The sequence below is a fragment of the Bactrocera tryoni genome, chromosome 4, assembly GCF_016617805.1.
Source record: "Bactrocera tryoni isolate S06 chromosome 4, CSIRO_BtryS06_freeze2, whole genome shotgun sequence".
Taxonomy (NCBI): domain Eukaryota; kingdom Metazoa; phylum Arthropoda; class Insecta; order Diptera; family Tephritidae; genus Bactrocera; species Bactrocera tryoni.
This window is the reverse complement of record NC_052502.1, coordinates 75299145-75320062: the sequence shown is the minus strand read 5'-3', so window position 1 is coordinate 75320062 and position 20918 is coordinate 75299145. Positions and strand designations below refer to the sequence as shown.

General features: G+C 35.9%; 6 protein-coding genes across 9 annotated transcripts in view; 4 read left to right on the top strand and 2 right to left on the bottom strand.

The window, feature by feature from the left end:
• Positions 1-5: 5 nt before the first annotated feature.
• On the bottom strand, positions 6-1266 carry LOC120774419 (protein GUCD1). 2 transcript variants are annotated; one of them, XM_040104046.1, is made up of 4 exons: positions 1076-1266; positions 537-1008; positions 218-351; positions 6-151 (listed from the first exon to the last, which is right to left on the bottom strand). In XM_040104046.1, the coding sequence occupies exons 1-4, from the start codon at positions 1080-1082 to the stop codon at positions 63-65; spliced, it is 702 nt and encodes a 233-aa protein (XP_039959980.1). In that variant the 5' UTR covers positions 1083-1266; the 3' UTR covers positions 6-62. The 2 variants fall into 2 exon arrangements, with proteins under 2 accessions (XP_039959980.1, XP_039959981.1); XM_040104047.1 differs by having other exon boundaries at positions 218-303.
• Positions 1258-1613, top strand: LOC120774420. The gene has a single exon (XM_040104048.1). The coding sequence runs from the start codon at positions 1318-1320 to the stop codon at positions 1528-1530; it is 213 nt and encodes a 70-aa protein (XP_039959982.1). The 5' UTR covers positions 1258-1317; the 3' UTR covers positions 1531-1613.
• A 353-nt stretch (positions 1614-1966) lies between these two features.
• Positions 1967-3230, top strand: LOC120774418 (eukaryotic translation initiation factor 3 subunit F-1). Its single transcript, XM_040104045.1, has 3 exons — positions 1967-2151; positions 2232-2378; positions 2461-3230. Exons 1-3 carry the CDS (start codon positions 2040-2042, stop codon positions 3042-3044), a joined length of 843 nt encoding a protein of 280 aa, XP_039959979.1. The 5' UTR covers positions 1967-2039; the 3' UTR covers positions 3045-3230.
• Positions 3231-5763: 2533 nt separating this feature from the next.
• Positions 5764-6323, top strand: LOC120775474 (keratin-associated protein 19-2). Its single transcript, XM_040105674.1, has 2 exons — positions 5764-5849; positions 5913-6323. Exons 1-2 carry the CDS (start codon positions 5838-5840, stop codon positions 6231-6233), a joined length of 333 nt encoding a protein of 110 aa, XP_039961608.1. The 5' UTR covers positions 5764-5837; the 3' UTR covers positions 6234-6323.
• Positions 6321-9621, bottom strand: LOC120775473 (ribonuclease Z, mitochondrial). Of its 3 annotated transcripts, none has more exons than XM_040105672.1 (4): positions 9564-9621; positions 8838-9489; positions 7992-8784; positions 6321-7938 (listed from the first exon to the last, which is right to left on the bottom strand). In XM_040105672.1, exons 2-4 carry the CDS (start codon positions 9477-9479, stop codon positions 6809-6811), a joined length of 2565 nt encoding a protein of 854 aa, XP_039961606.1. In that variant the 5' UTR covers positions 9480-9489; positions 9564-9621; the 3' UTR covers positions 6321-6808. The 3 variants fall into 3 exon arrangements, with proteins under 3 accessions (XP_039961606.1, XP_039961607.1, XP_039961605.1); XM_040105673.1 differs by having other exon boundaries at positions 9568-9621; XM_040105671.1 differs by lacking the exon at positions 9564-9621 and having other exon boundaries at positions 8838-9557.
• Positions 9622-10164: 543 nt separating this feature from the next.
• Positions 10165-20918, top strand: part of LOC120775472 (tyrosine-protein phosphatase corkscrew) — a 51380-nt gene continuing 40626 nt past the window's right edge. Inside the window, exons 1-3 of the mRNA XM_040105670.1 lie at positions 10165-10319; positions 11385-11572; positions 11643-11769. Coding sequence (XP_039961604.1) covers positions 10306-10319; positions 11385-11572; positions 11643-11769 — 329 coding nt within the window. The 5' untranslated portion in view covers positions 10165-10305. The remainder of the gene's footprint in view (positions 10320-11384; positions 11573-11642; positions 11770-20918) is intronic.

Below are 20918 nucleotides of genomic sequence, written 5' to 3'. Positions count from 1 at the left end.
ATAAACGTGATAGCAGAAACTTTAAATAATTTTAGCAAGCATTAGTGTTAAGATGATTGTCCTCAATTCCGAAAAATCAGTATGACATCCTCATCTGTGCCATAGGCTTTCCGCGCTACATCCATTGCCGCTACAGTGCAACGACAGACGTCTAGAATAAAAAAAAGCATTTGTTCGACTTTCTGGTTTAAATTTTAAATATGTAGTAAAAACTTACGTTCGTCCTGCACTTCCGGGTTGTGATAGAAAACCAGTTGAGATTTCAAATCATAGCCACATAATACAATATAGTGTCCTGCATAACTTTGTGGTGTGCGTGTATTGTTAACGATACAAGAGAGTTGGAAACAACTTCAAATGAGTGATAAGAAGAAATGAATGCATTCAAATTGTGTGCAAAACTAAACAATTGTTAAGCATTAAAATGAGCAAAGCAGGAAATAAAATCAAATTAAATATGCACTTTATACAAAATATTGTTGAAATTCTTGCACAAAATATCTTGACTTTACTAATGTCACTCCCACTCCACTTACCCGAATTTCTCCAATACATTCTTTTTACAAATTTCACACGTCAGTAGTGATGCGTTGGTTAATAATATCACAGGCCCACGTCTACCTAAATGCTGCAGCAGCTGTTCCATTTCTATTGTACGTTGTTCGACGCTTACCCCATGTAGACGCGCTTCTTGAAACTTGCGCGTAACGCGTTTTTCGTCCTTATTGATAATTTTCGTATAGTAACTATGTTCACTGTAGCTTGGATCGATACCAAGCGTTTTTGTGTAGTATTCGTGGCGCACTTGGAAGCGTTGTAGCAGGAAGCATAAATCTATTGTCCAGGTGCTGGAACCAAAGCCTTCCTCCGCACATATTTTGTCGAAATCGTGTAATAGTACTTCGCGTTGTGATGTCGACAGGATCATGATGATGCAGGAAATGCCGCAATCCCAATTGAACCGTTGTTGATAATGCGTTAGGTTGTAGTGTTTCTGATCGGGAATAGCTAAAATATACCAGAAATAATGAATTATAGCTATTATATGCTATTATAAACTAATGTAGCTATTTACCCTCCATATTAACGTTGAATTTTGGAAAAGTAGTGCCGAAATGGTTAAGGATTTGTTTTTGCTAACCTCTTCTGCTACTTTTGCAAATACTTTGATACTGTCATTCAACTATTTTTCTTAAAAGAAAAAATGTTGGCAACCCTTGTGCGATACATGTGCACTGACAGCGAAAACAGCTGAGAACGATTGTTTTATAAAACGAGTTTTTAATCGCCGGTAGCTATTATTAAATTGTAATAAAAATGCAAAAGAAACGAGTCCGTGTAAATAATATATTGGATAAATTGCATCGCGGTGTAGTTTATACCTGTATCGGTGTTACACTTTATGGAACATTTCTACTAGGAATGCGTGTGCATCGATACCTTACTGTTGTACGGCCCCAAAGACAGGCGGAGCAACTGAAGATGATTGAAGAGGAAGGGCTTGATAAAGCCAAAACCATAACAACATAGAATTATCTGTAAATAAGTTTATAAAATGCTAATAGTTGTATTTGTTAAATAAATGTTGTAAAGAGTTATTCCAATCCCAAAAACCATATCATTGACAGATATAGTGCTGCGAAATATTTGACATTTGTATTCGGGTTTTGATGATGTAATAATCCGGTTATTTCTAAATCCGTTTAGAAAGTCAATTAGTAAAAAATTTTTCCCCAGATAAATTAAACTCCTCCATATATCGTTAAAACCTTTTAAAAGTGGAACAAGTGGTCTAAATAGTTTTAAATATTTAAAATTATAGATTCGAAAAACGGTGCCTAATGTAATAGATTAGGTCAGCAGCCAACACTGTATTCAGCAAAATTTTGACAGCTTACGTTTCTTTTGTGCCTGACATTCACGACACTTTGACATTTGTCACTTTCTGCTTGATTCGTTCACAAGGGTCTTTTTCGCTGCTGTCCACTTTTTACTTTCTTTCGCATTTCATTGACGCATAAATTGGCATCGTTGCGAAAATGTCGGGCTTAAATTTAACCGTACGTGTGCATCCTGTGGTGCTTTTCCAAGTCGTGGACGCTTATGAGCGTCGCAATGCAGACTCACATCGTGTTATTGGCACATTACTTGGTAAGTTGTATAAATATGTTCAAAACTGATTGAACTAACCACGTTTGATTGTGACGTCGTCACTCTCACTACTTTTACAGGTTCCGTTGATAAGGGCGTCGTTGAGGTCACAAATTGTTTCTGTGTGCCACACAAAGAACACGACGATCAAGTAGAGGCTGAGCTTAGTTATGCATTAGACTTGTATGATCTAAACCGCAAAGTTAATCCCAATGAAAATGTAGTCGGTACGTGTTTATAAACCTAACCTCACTTTCGTAGTTTCTAAATAGTCGATGCTGACGTTTTCTCTATTCCTTAATTACACAGGTTGGTGGGCCACTGGCAATGAAGTCACTAACCACAGCTCGGTAATACATGAATATTATGCGCGAGAGTGTAACAATCCAGTACATTTGACAGTTGATACATCGTTACAAGGCGGTCGCATGGGCTTGCGCGCTTATGTTTGTATACAACTGGGTGTACCCGGTGGCAAAACAGGTTGCATGTTCACACCAATACCCGTTGAAGTAACCTGCTACGAACCAGAAACTTTTGGTTTAAAACTTTTGCAGAAAACCGTTGGTGTAGCACCACCACATCGCCCGAAAACTGTCTCACCCATGCTGGACTTGGCACAAATCTCTGAGGCATCTAACAAATTGCAGGGCTTACTTGAACTCATTCTCAAGTATGTAGAGGATGTCATTGCACATAAGCAACCGCCAGATAATGCTGTGGGACGTCAGTTGCTCGACCTCATAAATTCCGTGCCACACATGTCACATGAACAATTCACACAGATGTTCAACGCCAACGTACGTGACTTGTTAATGGTTATTACATTGTCACAACTGATCAAAACACAATTACAATTGAACGAGAAATTGACTTTCCTGCCAACAAATTAAATGTAAACAAAACATCAATTAAAAAATAGTTTTCAATTTGTAATCACATAATTTTAGTCGCGGCAGGGAGTTGTAAAGGAAAGTAAGTGCGCGCAGAAATAAAGCAAAGGTTTAACAATGATGGAACATAGAAATGTTAGTGAAATATTTAAATATATTAGTATGCTGCGTGCAAGAAGGAAAAAAGCTGTGTTATTTATTCGCCGTTATAAAATTATATGCAGTTGCAAATCGGGAGAAAAGGTAAATACTGTTTTGATTTTTGTTTAGAATTTCAATTTAAAAATAATTATTGTTGCACGAAAGACAAGCAATTTTTTTTATATATACATATTTATGTCGTGATTGGCGTTCACGGAAGTTTTAAGTGCAAAACAACAAAATATACATTATTTTATTTATGTAATTGTATTTGACTGCCCTCATAGTAAAGACAATCACAACTTCTTGCAACGCCCCTTTGCATGTTCACAACACCGCTTGCAGCTCAAGAATGCTATACAAAGTAGCAAAGTGTGCATTCGTGTTGCTGACAGAGGGCTGCTCAGTATAATAAATTGAATTTTCCAATAATTGCATTTGAATTTGTGCGCAGACCTTAAAGATTTTTTATTTTGCGAAATCTCATAATTTGCTGCTACTATATAATAACAACAATAACAGACACAAATTGTGACTCGAAATGTGCATTATTGCCACACAGCAAGCGGATAATTTCCTATGCAACTTCATGTTTAATGCTCCGCATTGCATCAAACGCTAAGCGTTGTTGTTGCGCTAGGGTAGGCGATTGATGTACAAGTGGGTGGTAACCCAACGGAGAGTTAAAACGTGCGGAGCAATAAAAATAGTAAAGAAAGAAAAATAACGAAATTACCAAGCGTTAAGCGCGCAAAATGCATAAAAACGCTGCTGTATTGGCATTATAACATCAACTATTGCAACAACACTGACAAAATTCGCATTGCAAGCACACTGAGGTCAAGGTCGTACGACCAACAGATGAGAAACCGGAAAACCAGCTGCTAGTCAGTAGTGGTCCGTGGCAACAGTGGGTGGATTATATCTTTACAAAGTTGCAAAAATGTACATACATACGTATGTATGTATATACATATGTACGTGTGTATGTATGTTGGGTCAGTTTATTATTACCCGGTCTATTGGTTCGCCGGTAGGCGTATCATTTAACGATTTCTTCATATCAGCTTGCAACAAACGATTTAGAATAATATAAATCAATAAATATTACAACAATAAAAATATGTGCATTGTTGCAACAAAACGATGGTATATAATAATTATAGCTTTAGGCAAAATGTAAGGTCAATTGCATTGTAAACCGTTATCTTAGCTTAGTAAAGCAATTTATGAGCGAAACAACAATTAATTGATGGCTGGTAGCAGTTAGCGAGCACGAACTATTTTTTGCTTGTTGAAATTGACCAATGAAAATAAACGGTTTATATGACAGCTTGTAACCGTTAAATGAAAATTTGAATGTTACAAACCGTTACTTTAAATAATAATGGCCCTCTTTGATAATATTTCACATTTTAATTTAAAAATATGTGTCAGTCAGCCTTCACATGCAATAAGACCAGCTTCTGGTTTACTTTTGTTTTAATTTTTGCATAGTTTATTATGTCACTCGGCTTGGCAGGGGTAATCGGATATTTTTGCGTCATCAGCAGTTGTCGCATGGGCCTTAAATGAAATGAAAGGCGGCATGGAAAATAAATATCCACCGGTACCCGTTCAAAATATTATTTTACAAAAATTGCTAGAGTTATATTAGTGAAAGTACATATGCACATGGTAACAACCAAAACTGTACTCTCCCAATCAAAGGCGGCAAATAGGGCAAACCAAGACAAATGCTGATATCAATTACAAGCAAATCCATGGTTGTTGGTAAATGAATAGAAGCGCCTGCATGTGAGGGGAGTACACTTTCGTAAACATTTAAATACTTTATTTAAATATTTTAACTTTTATTACCAACTGTTTTTTTATTATCTAATTTTTGTTATATTCCAATATTTTATTTTTTTCCAAACATTTTGTTTATTTTTTATTTTCAAAAATTTCATTCCTTTGATATTTTTTAATCAAATATTTTATTTTTTTATTAACATATTTTTGTTGTTGTATTTTAAAATATATTAAAATTCTTTCAAATATGTTATGTTTTTATTCAAACATTCAACACTTTGTAGAAAATTCTCTAACCCAATTCTGCTAAAACCACAATTAAATTTTTTTTTTTCAAATACATATGTATGTTATATTTTACATTCAAATATGCAATAATTTATTAGATTCTCTAACCTAATCCGCCAAATTGTTGTTAAATTCTCTCAACCACATACCCGTCATTAATACCACCGTTAAATCAACGCATGCATAATTTAACAATCAATTTGAATTAAATTAGGCCTAGATTTTATTACCACAATACTAAATGATTTCCTTCCATTACGCTCCTACATAAATATTATCAATGCTTGAGGAGAGTAGTGTAACATGAGTAGTGTGCGCAACAGTAGACGTTTTAATCTTCATTCAAAGGGTTCATACTGGCGAACTGTTTCTAACTTTACCTATGCGCTTTCTGTTGCTGTTGTTGCCTCATTGTTGTGCCACTAAGTTACGCAAAGCGCGTTGCAAGCTTACCGTTGCCGTTAATTCGAATTTTTCGATATAAATAGCTGCCACAGCCAACGACAATGCATCAAAGTAACAGCAGCAACAGTTAGTGCAGCATCAGTGTTAGCGTCGCAAAACATAAAAATGAAATATCTGGTGAGTTGGACGAGCCACAGGATAAATACCTACACCAACATTAGACTAACTGAATTTTTTCAGCAAATTTTCTTCCTTGTCATCATTTGTGTGGCGGCATGTCTAGCAGCGGTTGCCGAACCGGAGGATGCTAGCGCCTTGGAGGACAAAAAAAACAATAAACGTGGTATCTTCGGCTTCGGTTACGGACACGGCTATGGTCACGGTTATTATGGCGGCTATGGCGGCTACGGTGGCGGTTACGGTGGCGGTTACGGTGGTGGCATTGGCCATTACGGTGGCTATCCACATTATGGCGGTGGTTATGGTTTCCACGGTGGTCCAATCTACGGTGGACATGGCTACTTTCCTTACCATGGTGGTTACTATGGCGGCTATCATTAAGTGGCACAAAAGCACTTACAAACATACATTTATAAATTAATTGCTGCATAGCTTAATATCGACACTAACGTCATGAAGTGTGCGATTATAACGGTTCTTGTTTGTGTAAAATTTTGAATTTTCAACATAAAATAAAGATTTTTAATAAAAAAATACTATGCGCCCATTTATCTATAAAACATCAAATATGTATACAACCTAACATAATTTAAAAAAATTCGAAAAAATGTAGTAAGTACAGCGATAAACAATCGATTTTCGATTACTTCCACAATGTTTACTTTTCCTACAAAGCCAAATGTGACAATGGCTTAGCTTGACCATTTCCACGACAATTGAACTTACATAACTGGAACACAGCTATAACAACTACAATAATGGCCAGTCAATAATTAATACTTTTTTTTAACAATTTTATACATACATATAAGCCTTATATATTTGTGTATGTACGTACTAATTTTTGCGTCGTCAGTACGTCTAGATAGCTAACAAATAAATTTAGAATTTACAAGCGTAACGAGATAAAATCTAATAACATTGGTCACGAATTTATACCAAATACTCTCTTCTCCTCAGTCCGCATTCAACAATTTCCGTTTTCGTTCCAATTTCATTTCCCGTTTCAACGCCTTCTGTTCCAATTCTTCGGCATGCTCGGCAAAGAGCGCATGCAACGCCGGGTACATGTAATGAAATTGCTCCAAATCACCCAACGTCACTTGCATGTTGTCAAAGGCTATCGATACATTATTCAACTGTGGCTGCGCTTCGTCGCCGCCCACTAGTTGCTGCATGCGTGGCAATTTCGCGTAGCGTTGTGAGAAATGCGTGAGTATTATATGTTGTGCTTGCATTTCGCGGCCCTGTGCGATGGCCTGCGAAATAGTGCTATGCATTTTTACTTTCGCCTCTTCGATTAAGTCATCTTCCATGGTAGCTTCATGTATGAGCACCGTGGAGTTGCGTCCAAGCTCGACCAGATCGCGACAGGGCATTGAATCGCCACTATAAGTGATTGTTATTGGTGCATTACCATCTGTTGGCGCTGGCAGTCGGAGACAAACACCAAAGGAGTGCGGACAATGGCGCACCAGGCATGTGCCGATTGCATCAATGCCGAGATCAGCGCGCGTTTCATGCAAAAGCATTGGTTGCTCCAACATTTCGGCATTGCCGATGAGCGTGTAGGTTTGTGCAATATTCTCAATGCGCTCATTATAGAAGTTCAGCCAAGGTTGTATTTGTACAGGTGCAAAGAGCAATACTTTTTGCTCTGCCTGTGGCACATCCGCTTCTTGCAGCAGGCGCTGTCGCTCATTTAACAGGCCAATCAGTCCGATATGATGATCGGCATGCAAATGCGAGATATAAATCGCTTTCAGATTACGCACAACGCTTTCAGCACGTGTTTTGCCATAGAAGCGCACAATTTGGCCGAGTGTACCTTCGCCACAATCGAGCAGCATAAAGGAATTTTCGGCTGCTTGTATCAGAATGGCGCTCACATTGCGTGTTTTATTCGGTATGCAGGAGCCGGTGCCGAGAAAAGTGATTTTGGGGTATTCAGCTGTACAATTCGGTGCAGGTAGCGTTTGTTGAATATCTTTTAGTTTGCTGAGTAATGTTGGAAAGTCAGCGAGCGCCTGTGTTTCGCCAATATATTCACTGGGATTGAGTTGAGCCTCCGCGCTGCGATCAAGACCTGCAAAAAATTCTAATTTAAAAACGTACAGTGATATAAAATGTTAAAGTTACCCTTCCTTGGACGCAAATGAAAGTTTGTAAGCGAGTTTATATTTGTTAGCTGCGTTTCATTAGCGTCACCTACTACATATGCAGTTTGTGTGTCTTCTGCCACCTTCTCCGTTTCGCCTAATTTAGTTCGCTTCAATTTATTGCTAATATGCAAACTGCTGCAGGCGTCTTTTGCCTCGGTGAGCAGTGGAAATGTACGTGTATTCAATTGATTTAGTTGATATTGTATGCGATGCGCAGCTACATAACCAGAAAAGTTGTTATGCGGCGAATTCAAATATAAATGCTGTGTTCGTGGCGTGAAATTCTCCATGAAATCGCGATAGCAATTGTTTTCCAACATTTCGGCCGGCGTAAAGTGCACCACCAGCGCAACTTCATTTTCCATGTCCTGTTGCAGGTTGCGGAATACAACCGCTTGTGCTTGTAGTGCCGGTAAATACTCCGCTGTCGGTATATCTAAGAACACAAAGGATAGCGCTGTTTCACTGGGTTCACTCACGTCCTTGGAATGCACCACGGTGCCATCGGGCAATGTAACATCGAAGCCATTCTTCAGTTGACCCAATAGCGGACCAGGTGGCACACCACGTTCAACGCATTTGACCAAGTTAAGCGCACCTGGTCGTGGTTTTAGCTTGCATATATAAGCAACCACCATTTGATTGTTGGCGTCTATCATTTGCGTGGCATCTGATCTGGTCACCAATGGCTGTTTATAAAGCGGCACATACTTGACGCTCATCACGGCGTCTTCAAAGTCTGTCGATTGTGTGCAATCACAGGTATTTATCTATAAACAAAATATATTTGTAAATGAATAAAAAAAAATATGCTTACACTTACCTTCAGTGTTTTCAGTACGACAAAGCGTTTCATGCTGTGCAATATGCTATCCAAATGTGGTGGTCCATGCAGCGCCATTTCCTTTACACCTGCGTCCTGTACAGTTAACGCCAAGCCTGGGAATCCACCTACTACCGGCCAAGTATTACGCGTCACGAAAATATGTTCTAAACGCGCTAACTTTGTTTTGTGCTCATGCGCTAAACGCTGTGTCCCTTCACCACAGTTGAACAAATAACGTGCCTGATCGGTAAACAGATAGATGGCACTTGGTGAACCATTGGCACCGGCACCGAGCACTTGTAAATTCACTATACCTGGTATATAGGGCGTTGTTTTCTTTTTGGCGGCTTGTAGCTGCTTCTCCCGGCGCAGCTGTGGTGGTGCTGGCTTAGGTTGTCGCGTGCTAACATTTACTTTAGAAAGTACAGAGTTAAGCGCATCTTTGCTTGCACATTTATTTTCAATTTTATAATCATCGGTATTTTTCTGCTGTACCATGTCTGCTTGTGTTTCCCCCAACTGTGTCACAGTGGTTCTGGCTGCTATTGGAGATTCCATGTGCAGGAATGCGTTTACTTGTATGAATTGTAAAGTTTTGACACGTGCAAAGCTACGTCGCAAAGTGCTGTTGAACAACATAAGCGTTTACCTGTAAGTATGGTTTTTTCGTTGATGATTTTGCAGAATCGTTTTTGATGAAATAAATAATCAACACGATGTTACCTACAGTGCTGCTGACTACTTGGGGGAAAAACACATGCGTCGCTGAAAGCAGCGTTTTGACATAACAGCTGTTCAAACTTTTTAGAGATGACAGCGAAAGTAAGTAGAAACAAAACGACGCTAACTAGCGAGTAGAAAAGCCTGCAAGAATTCACCTCGAAAGTTTCTAAAGAAATACACCAAACCTTATTTGTTGTATATTTATTAGAAACTAATTCCTTGTGTATTAAATATTAAATTTCAATAAATTGTTTCACCGTCTACTATTATTTAAATAGAACCCCTTTCAGCTTTTTACAATAATACCTCAAGAACCGTCGACTACAGAAATTGTAGATTCTCAAAATGAAAGCAGATCAATAAAAATGATTTATGAGATAAAAATATAGCATAATTTTCATTCAATGCTCATTTTTGTTCTCGCAGAATTGTTAAAATTTATTCTTCCGAGCTAGCACTGGTGAATCCCACTCATCATCTTTTATTATGTTTTGACAATTTACACGCTAGTCCGCAATTGAACATTCTCTAACTAAGGGGGCGAATGCCAGCTCCAAAGCAACTAAAGTAAAAATCCACTTTTGTGTTGGTGTGCTAAAATAGAAGAAGAAATATCAAGAAAGCAGCCAGTAGCAGAATTGAGGTTGAAAAGGGAAACGAAACCACACAAAGATAAAAGCTGGAACAAAAGTGTGTTGGGAGAAAAAATTTTCTTCGATATTGAGCTAAAATTCATCAGAAAATGTCCTCGCGAAGGTAATTAGAATATAAAGTGCACTTGGATTATGCTAGTTGACAAATATGACGCTGGTATTTAGTCTAAAAACACGTTTCAAATGTGTACAAAAAGTGAAATTTGCAATTTGGCATTGTACTCGGTTGACATATATACTGCTATACGCGATTACTTTGTGTGTACGCTGATGTGCGAATGCGGTCGCGGCTGAGACCAAAGCCACTGCAGCTGGCTGGCTGGCTATCGGACTGCCTGCCTGATTGTCTAGCAATGTGTTGCGTTGCTGCTGTGGCCTTCTGTTGCTATTGTTGTTGCTGACTGCCCTGCTGATGCTATGCGTTGTTGCTGAGTGCATGCTGTCAATCGTTTACGCGTGTGCTTATATGTGTGGGTGCATGCATATAATAGACATGTGTGTGTATGCGTTTTAAAACGCTACTATCGTCATTACCACCACCACCCGCCCCACTTAAACGCGTATATAACCCCATTAGACGATTACGCTTTTGCCGCTTAGTAGCAAATCGACGGTAACAAATTTGATATAAATGTAGTGTGATGAGCATTGAATCAATAGAGAAATTAGAAGATAAGAATGCTTCAAACACATCTAAAAACTATAATACCAGCTGTGATGCGACATGGCCTTCCTCACGTTTTCGTTGAAATCAGATAAAATCGCTTGTCATATGTCGTAAAAGATTACTCTTATAACATAGAATGTCCGTGCCACCCAAACTCCCACCTGCAGACTGTCAATAGCAGCTGCACACGACCGGCTTCACACTCGTGTCCTGTGCACACAGCTGACGAGGCGACCAAAATTATTGCCACACATACACACACTCGCATTCGCGAGCGATAAAGCATACATACAAAAGAAGTAAACTAAAGCACGCTTATTAATACAGCTCCAGGATTTTTTTTTACAGAAATTAAGCAATAAAAATGGAAAATACTGATTCCTATGTGAATTTACAGGCAGAGAAACGTTTTGAGCTACTACGTCGAAAAAAGTCATTGCAACTTAAACTTGTGATCACAACTTCCTGATTAATGAAAATTTTTTCTTTCCACTTGTGTAGATGGTTTCACCCAACGATAAGTGGTATAGAAGCTGAGAATCTGCTGCGTGAAAAAGGCTTCGATGGCTCGTTTTTAGCACGCCTCTCATCCTCAAATCCTGGCGCTTTCACGTTATCGGTACGCCGTGGTCAAGAGGTGACGCATATAAAGATACAAAACAATGGTGACTTCTTTGATCTGTATGGCGGTAAGCGGCCTTGTACCTACTATATTAAAATGCAAACCAGCTTTAATTTGCAATTGTATATTGGTTTTAGGTGAGAAATTCGCAACACTTCCTGAATTGGTACAATACTACATGGAAAATGGTGAGCTGAAGGAAAAAAATGGACAAGTTATAGAACTAAAGCAGCCATTAATCTGTGCTGAACCCACAACCGAGAGGTAAGTGGCCAAAAAAAATATCTAATTGATTTTTCGTATATAATGTGTGTAAAATGTGTAAAAGTGAGCAATAGTACAAGTGCTACTAAGCGATTATGAAAATAGTAAAAAAGGGGGAAAACGCTGCAAAAATGTTCGGTAGCAACAGTGGTTATTGCTTTTGATCATTTGTTTATTAAATGTTGTTTTAGGAATATAACAATCACGTACATGTACTTATTAATATTAATGTACGTAAATATGTATGTACATTTATGCAAGTATTGGCGTAGGTGGCGTATGAGTAATTCTGCTTAGATTTCGAAAATGCATCCACTAATCTCAAGTGGCGAAATACCTACTTATATGCAAGCCTATATACCTACATACGTACGATACGTGTATTACAAAGTATTGAACTATTAAATTATTGTTTGATAAGCTCACAAGCTAAATAAGTATTATATATGCAAATGTACAAGTCGGTTCTTCAGTGCTGATAAAGTGGCAGTGTACGAAGCACAAAATATGTCTTAAAATTGTGTTATAGTGCATTTTTTACATGCATCATTATATGATTTTTTATAAAAATTAATTAATTTGGATAAACAACGTGTTAAATTAAAAGATTTTTAATCAAAACTTTATAAAAAACGTTTTACATCATTCAAGAACGTACATGCTATTACCTAGCGCCTAAATGTAGACTACATTAATTGAATTTTGATTAAAAAGCTTGCGTGTAACTTCTAGTATAGCTTTCAGCTATATTCTAACAACATAACAGCTAAATGTAACAAAAATATGTAAGAGAATCTAATGGCTTGCCGACTTAAATATGTGCATATAAATATATTTTCTAAAGTCTGGTAAGTCTGCAAAACACAGTTTAAACTTAAGTACTTGTTATATCAACTTCAACACTTTAAACAATAAATACTTGTCGCAGTTTCCCTATTAATAAATATTAGATATAAAAAGCTTTAAAATAATTAACAAAAATAAAGCTTATCATTTACATTTCGGTTCAGCTTCTGTAGTCTCCAATTTTTTTACTTACCAAAAACGAAAAAAAATTAAAAAGCAAATACCGTGCCTTTTTATTTCTAGAAAAGTTATCTTTGTTCTGTTGTATTTTTACATACCATTGGTATATTGGATGCCTTCAGAAATTATTTTTTTTTTTTATTGACACTCGATTTTGGAGTGAACGCCAACGCAAACTTATGCAAATGTATGTCTGTGTGTATATAAATTCTTTGTTCCATTTATTGTTCCATATTTTACGGCCCACATATTTGGCATACGCGAAAATTTGTTGAACTTTTAAGTGATGTACGCAAACGCTTTGTACAGTCCATTGTCAGCTCTGTTTGGCATAAAATCTTCAACGAAAAATGAATGAAAAACGTTGATGAAAAGAAGTACCTAAAATACAGAGTGATAATCAAGGCAAAAGCACAAACACTTGCTGTCATTTCTATGCGCTTTTAAGGCACTTAATCGCGTAATTACTTTTCCTTATTAGTGGATGATGGCTTTCTTAAAATGAAATATCCATACACTTATTTTGGCATCGTCTCTTAAAAACATAAAAAATTATGAATAAAATGAGAAAGTTCCAAAAATGAGCGATAATCAATTTTTTGCAAATATTTTTCACACTCTTGTTTATTTTAGGATTGATTTATAGATAGCTGATTGATTATTGAGATCTGGTTTATTTAAATATGGTCTGATTGTTAGAACAAAAAGAAAAAATAGCAAAAAAAGTTAAAATAAATGTTTTATATACTGGTTTAGAAAGTCTCCAAACTCTCCACTTATTTTTTAAGCTGAAGAAAATTCTTAAACACTTAATAAAAGTCATTTAAAAATATTGGTTGGCTTGTAAAATATTTTTCAAAAGTCTCCAAAGTCTACATAACATATTAACCCTAATATATACTGTAAAATACTTACGAATAGGCTATAACCCAAAAAATTTGCTAGTTTTCGCGTTTTCTGTAAATCTCCAAACTCTATACAATTTTTATTGCCTTTAATAATACACAATGAAAGTTATTTATAAACGTTTTCAATGATTTGCAATCAATTTTCACAATGCCTACAAACTCTACACACCTGCTGATAATTAATTATTGTATATTTCCCGCAAAATGTGCCCGTTAATTTAAACTAGTTTACATAACAATTTAATATACTCACTACTGTTGAGTTTAAGTGATTGATGAATTGATTCCTTTTTAGCGTAGTCACGTTTATATTTGCGGTAAAATAATAATTTCGTTAAATTTCGCCAAATGATTTATCATTCGTCGATGCTTAGATAACCGTTCATTCAACGCGGTTGTCAATGCGCTATCAGCTTGAAAGGCGCAAATCTTGTCTCCGCTGTTTTAGCGCGCAACGAATTGCTAACGAGCCGTCTTTCAGTTGTACTGTAGCCCTGCGGCATCAGCGCTGCTAAGCGCTAAACGTTTGCCCTTGAAATGTTATGCGTTTGATTATCTAGCGATCGTTACATTTATCTGCCAGTCAAAACTGTTTAACTTTGCTAATTTTCAATTTAGTTTATTTAATGGAGCATTTTTTCAATTTTACTAATTCCAGTCACGTTTTTATAAACAATTTACATAAGCATATACATATTACATATGTATATACATATACATATGTGTATGTGCATAAGTATATACATATATATGTGTGTTTATGGGCACTTAGGCCTTTGCGATGCGCAAAACAAGTAGAACTCACTCGCTACCTTAAAAAGGGTATTTTTTTATTTAGTTGAACTAAGAAGGCGTGTTGATTTACACGTTGAAATTTGTAACAAATATAATTATAGCCGCCAATTAAATTTATAAAATCGCCGACGAAATGGGAATGTAAAGTGGTTGTCGTGATGGCGATCATCTGAAAATGTTCTCAAGCAGCGCAATGGTTACTATGTTAGTACTTAGTAGAATTTCACATACAAATTGTGCTTAGACAAACTCTACACATTTAGATAGACGAACTTTTATAAATCTAGTTATTGCAGTTTCCTACAAAATGTAGCGTGTTTCAAATAATTTTTTCTATTTAACAAATTTGGAGACCAGGTTGTAAGCGAATCGTACTACTTGCAACTAATAGTATCAAAGACAAATTTAGGAAAATAATTTTGCTTGGTTTTTGGTACTCAACTTACTAATTTTACAAAATTTGTAAAAAGTCTCCAAAGTTTTTTCTCGAAAAATGTGTATGAATTATCTTAATTTAGATACCAGTTATTAATTTAAATTCTGTTATTACACTTGAAAGATTTTTAAAAACTCATCAAAATTTTTTGTCAAAAAAAGTGTATGAATTATTATTGTTTGGATACTAGTTATTAATTTAAATACTGTAATGACACTAAAAAAATCTTAAAAACTCTCCAAAATTTTTTCTCAAAAAATGTGTATGAATTATCATTATTCGGATACCAGTTATTAATTTAAATATTGTAATCACCCTTGAATGATTTTTAAAAAGTCTCCAAATTTTTGTTTCTCCAAAATGTATATGAATTATCATTATTTGAATACCGGTTATTAGTTTAAACTCTGTAATCACACCTGAAACATTTTTGAAAAGTCTCCAAAATTTTTTCTCAAAAAATGTGAACGAATTATCATTATTTAGATACTAGTTATTAATTAAAATTCTTTAATGATACTTCAAACATGTCTAAAATATATTTTATAAATTCTCCCAACAAATGAATATCAAACTTTTTAACATATGTTTGTGGTATAGTGGTGAAATAAATTCGTAAAATGATAATAAATATGTAGTAAATGAGATATATTATCAATAATAAATCAGTTTTGTATGAAAAAAAAAAATAGAATTTCGCAATCTTCTCGCTTCTTTCTCTCACTTTGATCAGACTCATAGAAAGTGTGTAAACAATTATTAAAATTGTTTTGTTCTTCAGAAGACTGTCACTGTTCGCCTTGTTAGCGAAAACAACAATTAGTGGCAATTTATGTGTCAAAATTAAACCGTTTAATGATCGTGTTATAAAATCAGTTGTAAATCAATTTTCTTATGAAATTGTTTGGAAGTTCTAAGCGCTGATTAATTTAGTTCAGGCTTTTTATAGTAAATAATAATTTACCTGCATATATTTATATACCTCCAATGCCTTACTTGAACCAAAGCCGAGGTTGAATCGGAAATGCCACACAAGTTTTTTTGCAATAAAAGTGCGGCTTAGAAGTGAAATAAAAATCTATATAGGTTAGACCCAGTCATATCCAATGCTAACTACTCCTATTTATCAAGTCGCTTCTAGGCATTCCTCACTGAGCTGAGATCGTTGTCAAAACATAACTACGATTAAAGTGGAGTTAGATTGTCTGAAGTGGCGCAAAAGAGCTCTTTGGATCTATCAAATGTGCTATTTACCGTTCTTGTACAAATTTCTTATTTTTGAGCTTCGGTCTGTTTGCAGCAATCTCTGCAAAATTCATATCTACAGCACTTCCCTTCTTGGTTATGTCTGTACCAACGCTTCCTTACCCCTACGCGCTTGATTCCCACGAACAGCAGTCAGTCGCATAAATATGTTTAGCTGTCTCTCCATTGTGGTCACGTTTCCGTCTGACTGGGTATTCCCAGTGCTCGTATATATGTTTTTTATTTCACCGTAATTATAGTAATCTTGTTGTGTTGCGTCTTATTATCGTTTGTGGCATTCAATTTGCGGTTATATAGCGTGCTCTGATTCTTAAATTGCTTGAATGTTTCAATGCTCCGTTTTTGTTTGAGTTTTTTTCTCACTTTCATTGGTTTGGAGTCAATGATTTGCTTGCTGTGTTTTATGTTTCGCCTTTTCTCATAATAACTCGCAGTTCCTGTGGTCTGTGGCTGCGTCGCTAATTAGTCTCTGCTGATTGGTGAATGTTTTTTATCGCTTTTTTTTAATTTATTATTTCCTTTTTTCCCTATTTCCGAATCCTTCGTACGTCGTTCTTTGCGCCTCACCTAATTGTCGTTGATTGCTTGCTACTGTTTTGCATTTTTTCGCAACGGCGCCAAGCAATGCGTGTTTGAATTTAATTATTTTGGAATACCTGTGATTTTATGTGCTTCCCAGAGCTTCTACAGAAATTTGTATGGAAATCCTGCCATGTGTACTACGCAAGAAGCCGAACATTTTGGCTTACAAGAGGTCAAAAAGGTTTGATTTTTAACATTAGTGCAATTTTTCGTAGAAAAATATAATCTTAGAGGCTTACGGAGCTGTGCCCTCCTAGTGGGAAATTTTGGATTTTTTATATTTCGTTAGTTTATACCTTTACAAATAATATACTAAAATTTCAAATCGATATCTTAAATAGGTTTCGAGTTACAGCCATGAAAAGGGCGGACCATCTCGAAACATGGTTCTTAAAATTTACTGTAAGTAGGTAAAATACCATCGATAGGATCTTTAGTGAACTCTTCATTCGATCAAAATGGTCCTTAATTGTTATTAAACACAGTGTTGTCCGTTTTTTTAATGTCCTGTTCTTCACTTTTTGACGTAGATTTTTTGGTTAAGGACTGTCATTTCTGCTTTCAAGCTGTTCATCTTCATTTTCTTTCTTCTGAAAAGTTCCTCAAGAAATTTGATTATCACTTGCGACTTGATGAACTCAAAAAAATTCGGGAACTATTTAGTTTGAATGAGAAACCTCACCAATTGGTAAGTTGTGATGACGTAGCTTGCTGTCAAATATCAAATATGTCGGCAAAAAATCCGAAAAAATATCCATACTTTAATCGCAACAGGTTTTACATTGAAGAAGATTTGGGAGCTCGCCTTTTACATAGAAACATCAAGCGACAAAGCTTTGATTTCACTTGGTTGAACTTGTGGAACACAATTTTAGTTTTCTGTGGTTGATAAAAATAACTTGTTGAACTTGTGGAACGCCCAATTAATCTTCTATGGGAGCTAAGAAGAAGAAATTAAGAGTTGAAAATAGACACAGTGTTGGATGTGTTTTTTCTTGGTACTTTTTTGCACTTTGCATTTCGCGTCCAAATTGCGTCGTTGCATTGCATTCCCTCGGGCGTATGTGACATGCAGCACGCTCTCATCGGCCTGTCATTGCATAGATGTGTTTGTATCTTATTTGTCGTGCGAGATTTATTGGTTCTTAACTGCCACAGTTTACGTGTAAGTTTTAGATATTTGCGATAAATTATTGCCGATTCAAAGCTGTCGCCTCGATTGCGCGTACTGCTGACGTATTGTATCGGTTGTACTATATCTACAAGTGTTGTTGTACTTTGTGTAATACTGCTGTATTCGTGTTTATAAGTATGAAGATATTTGACGCTCGCTTCTGGAGAACTGTTGTCACAGCCTGCGTTATGGCACCCGTACGTGCATGGACTTCCTGATGCTTTTTGGACATGAAAATTTCAAAGAAAAAAGTAAATGAAAAAATTTACATAAATCGAACAGCGTGTGGTGCCTGGAAGGGGATGGCGTCAGTCACCAGCAGCTATCAGTTAACGAAAGCTTTGAATGAAGTTTAGATGCTGCTCAGGTCATGATTTGCACTATTTTTATACTTTTATTTTTAAACGAATTTTATTTTTATATTTTTCACATTTTATTAAGCTATTATTGCAAAATTTTCGAGATCTTTCGCTAAAAAATATTTACATACATGCTTTTCAATTTTTTTTATCGTGTTTTCAAATATAATTTTTTTCTATTAAACAAATTTGGAGACCAGGTTGTAAGCGAATTGTTCTGCTTGTAACTAATAGAATCAATGATAAATTTAAAAAAAATAGTTTTGTTTAGTTTTTGGTACACATCTTACTACTTATGCAAAATTTTTTAAAAAGTCTCCAAAATTTTTTCTCAAAAAATGTTTATGAATTATGATTATTTGGATGCCAGTTTTTAATTTAAATTATGTAATCACACTTAAAAAAGTTCTAAAAAGTCTCCAAATTTTTGTTTCTCCAAAATGTATATGAATTATTAGGTATTATTTTTATAGCTGTTATTAATTTAAATTCTATAAAGACACTTGAAAGATTTTTAAAAAGTCTCCAAATTTTTGTTACTCCAAAATGTATATGAATTATTATTATTTTTATAGCTGTTATTAATTTAAATTCTATAATGACACTTGAAAGATTATTAAAAAGTCTCCAAATTTTTGTTACTCCAAAATGTATATGAATTATCATTTTTGGGATACCAGTTATTAATTTAAAGTCTATAATGACACTTGAAAGCTTTTTAAAAAGTCTCCAAACTTTTTTTCTAAAAATTTATTTGAATTATTGCAATATTTTCAATATTTTTTGCTCAAAAAAATTTACACGCTCTGCTCAAAGTTCTAGAAGAGTTAACTCCATGCTAAGAAATTCAAATTCAGTACAAGTGTAAATCTCTACTGCAAAAATGTTATTTATATCATTGAATAAATTTATGATATTACCCACTCTATCACGTTGCGCAATAGCTTGACGTCAGTCGGTATTACATTAAGATCCACAGGTAAAGATAAATAGTTGCTATTGATATACATTCGATCGTTAATCAGTCGATGTAAATCAGTTTTATAAAAACTTGTGAGCTCATCCATTGCTGCTGGCGCTTATTTTCTGAGCGTGCAGCTTTGATTGCAAGCATTGACAGTAGAAACTGTTGCTCCAGGAATTCATTAGTATATTCCATTTATTGCGGGGAAAACTGCGGTTTAACTATATTACTGAAGGTTTTAACTAATTGCAATTTGCACGCGTTCAATATGAATCAAGAAACCACACCTACTGTTACTACTCATCGATCCAAACAGCGTTAGATTGAAAAAAATAGCCGGATAAGATCCGGGTGTATTACGATAATCTTGTAGCTGATCGTTGCTAAGCGCGAGTCTTTTAAAGATATGAGTTTCACAATAGCAAGAAGTTTTTTTTTATACCCACCGAAAATTTATTCTGCGTTCCACAAGTTCAATCAGGTAAAAATGAAATTCTTTCGCTGGATGTTTCCATTTGAAAGTTGAGCTCCCAGTGCTTCTTTTGATGATACGAGTTTCACAACAAGTTTAACCAGTTCTTTCGTCCTCCATAAAGGATTATTTTGATGTTCCACAAGTTCAACCAAGCGAAATCGAAGTTCTATAGCTGGGTGTTTCCGTTAAAAAGGCGGCCTCCAAGCGCTTCTTTTAAAGATATGAGTATCACAAAATACACAAGTAATTTTATATCTCAGATATAAATCCTTCGTAATATTCTGCTGTCGTATTTGCGAGAATACCTAAACGTTTATCACATGGGTGACTTTTTATTTGAGTCTAAAGTAAAATACTCGACCAATAATGTTACGCCCAGCATCGAATATCCGCCTGTCTAAAAGTGGCTAAAAGCATTTAAAATTCCTCAATTCCCAGACTGTTCGAGACATTTCACAAGTAGATATAGAAACACGAATCGCTTCTTAAACTGAGTTTCTAAGGGTTTAAATGGATTTCTAAGTCGCACTCCTACAACACGCGGAATTACCTACCGGATTGGTTCCAAAAATATCCCCGGCTTTCCACAATTATTTGCGTGTCTTTTCGAAAATAAATAATTGCTGCGTCTTTATTAAAAAATCGCATGTAACTTATGGCATTCAAAAACTCCCACACTTCGCCTACTGCTGACTCATCGCCTAGTCATGCACGATCCGCGAATGTTTCTTCGCAAGTTCACTTATTTTAATTTAAATAACTTTGCTTCAGTTATCTATTTACTTTTATTTTTCTTGGGAAAAAATTCATTTTAGCCAACGACGCCACGCTCTACATAACTACATACATACAAATTACCCGCTCGAGCGCTCAGTTCACACACTCTGCCGACGCGTTCGGCTCACTTAGTCACCGATTGCGTATATGTCGTTTGTCAACTGCTCGTGTTGTGTTTTGGCAATTGTCAAGCGGAAAGGCGGAAATATTTATGACCCTAACGTCATTAACACGTTAGTTGGCCGCTGTCAGCGCGGCGCGTCAATAATACGCGTAATTACATGCTTGGTGGCAACGGGGCACATGCTCCTGTCGTCATGCGCCGGCCTAAACAGAACGTTTCTACATACGAGTGCATGCATTCGTTGCCCCAAGCCGTGCGTTACG

What these genes read in the sequence shown, in the direction of transcription:
- LOC120774419 (XM_040104046.1), bottom strand. An exon ending in AATGTATTGGAGAAATTCGG is followed by an intron (nt 352 to 536) that starts GTAAGTGGAGTG and finishes ACTCATTTGAAG; the next exon opens with TTGTTTCCAACTCTCTTGTA. An exon ending in CCCGGAAGTGCAGGACGAAC is followed by an intron (nt 152 to 217) that starts GTAAGTTTTTAC and finishes TTTTTATTCTAG; the next exon opens with ACGTCTGTCGTTGCACTGTA.
- LOC120774420 (XM_040104048.1), top strand. Translation starts at nt 1,318, where the DNA reads ATGCAAAAGAAACGAGTCCGTGTAAATAATATATTGGATAAATTGCAT.
- LOC120774418 (XM_040104045.1), top strand. Translation starts at nt 2,040, where the DNA reads ATGTCGGGCTTAAATTTAACCGTACGTGTGCATCCTGTGGTGCTTTTC. An exon ending in TGTTATTGGCACATTACTTG is followed by an intron (nt 2,152 to 2,231) that starts GTAAGTTGTATA and finishes CTACTTTTACAG; the next exon opens with GTTCCGTTGATAAGGGCGTC. An exon ending in TCCCAATGAAAATGTAGTCG is followed by an intron (nt 2,379 to 2,460) that starts GTACGTGTTTAT and finishes TTAATTACACAG; the next exon opens with GTTGGTGGGCCACTGGCAAT.
- LOC120775473 (XM_040105672.1), bottom strand. Translation starts at nt 9,479, where the DNA reads ATGTTGTTCAACAGCACTTTGCGACGTAGCTTTGCACGTGTCAAAACT. An exon ending in TCGTACTGAAAACACTGAAG is followed by an intron (nt 8,785 to 8,837) that starts GTAAGTGTAAGC and finishes TTTTGTTTATAG; the next exon opens with ATAAATACCTGTGATTGCAC. An exon ending in TCATTTGCGTCCAAGGAAGG is followed by an intron (nt 7,939 to 7,991) that starts GTAACTTTAACA and finishes AATTTTTTGCAG; the next exon opens with GTCTTGATCGCAGCGCGGAG.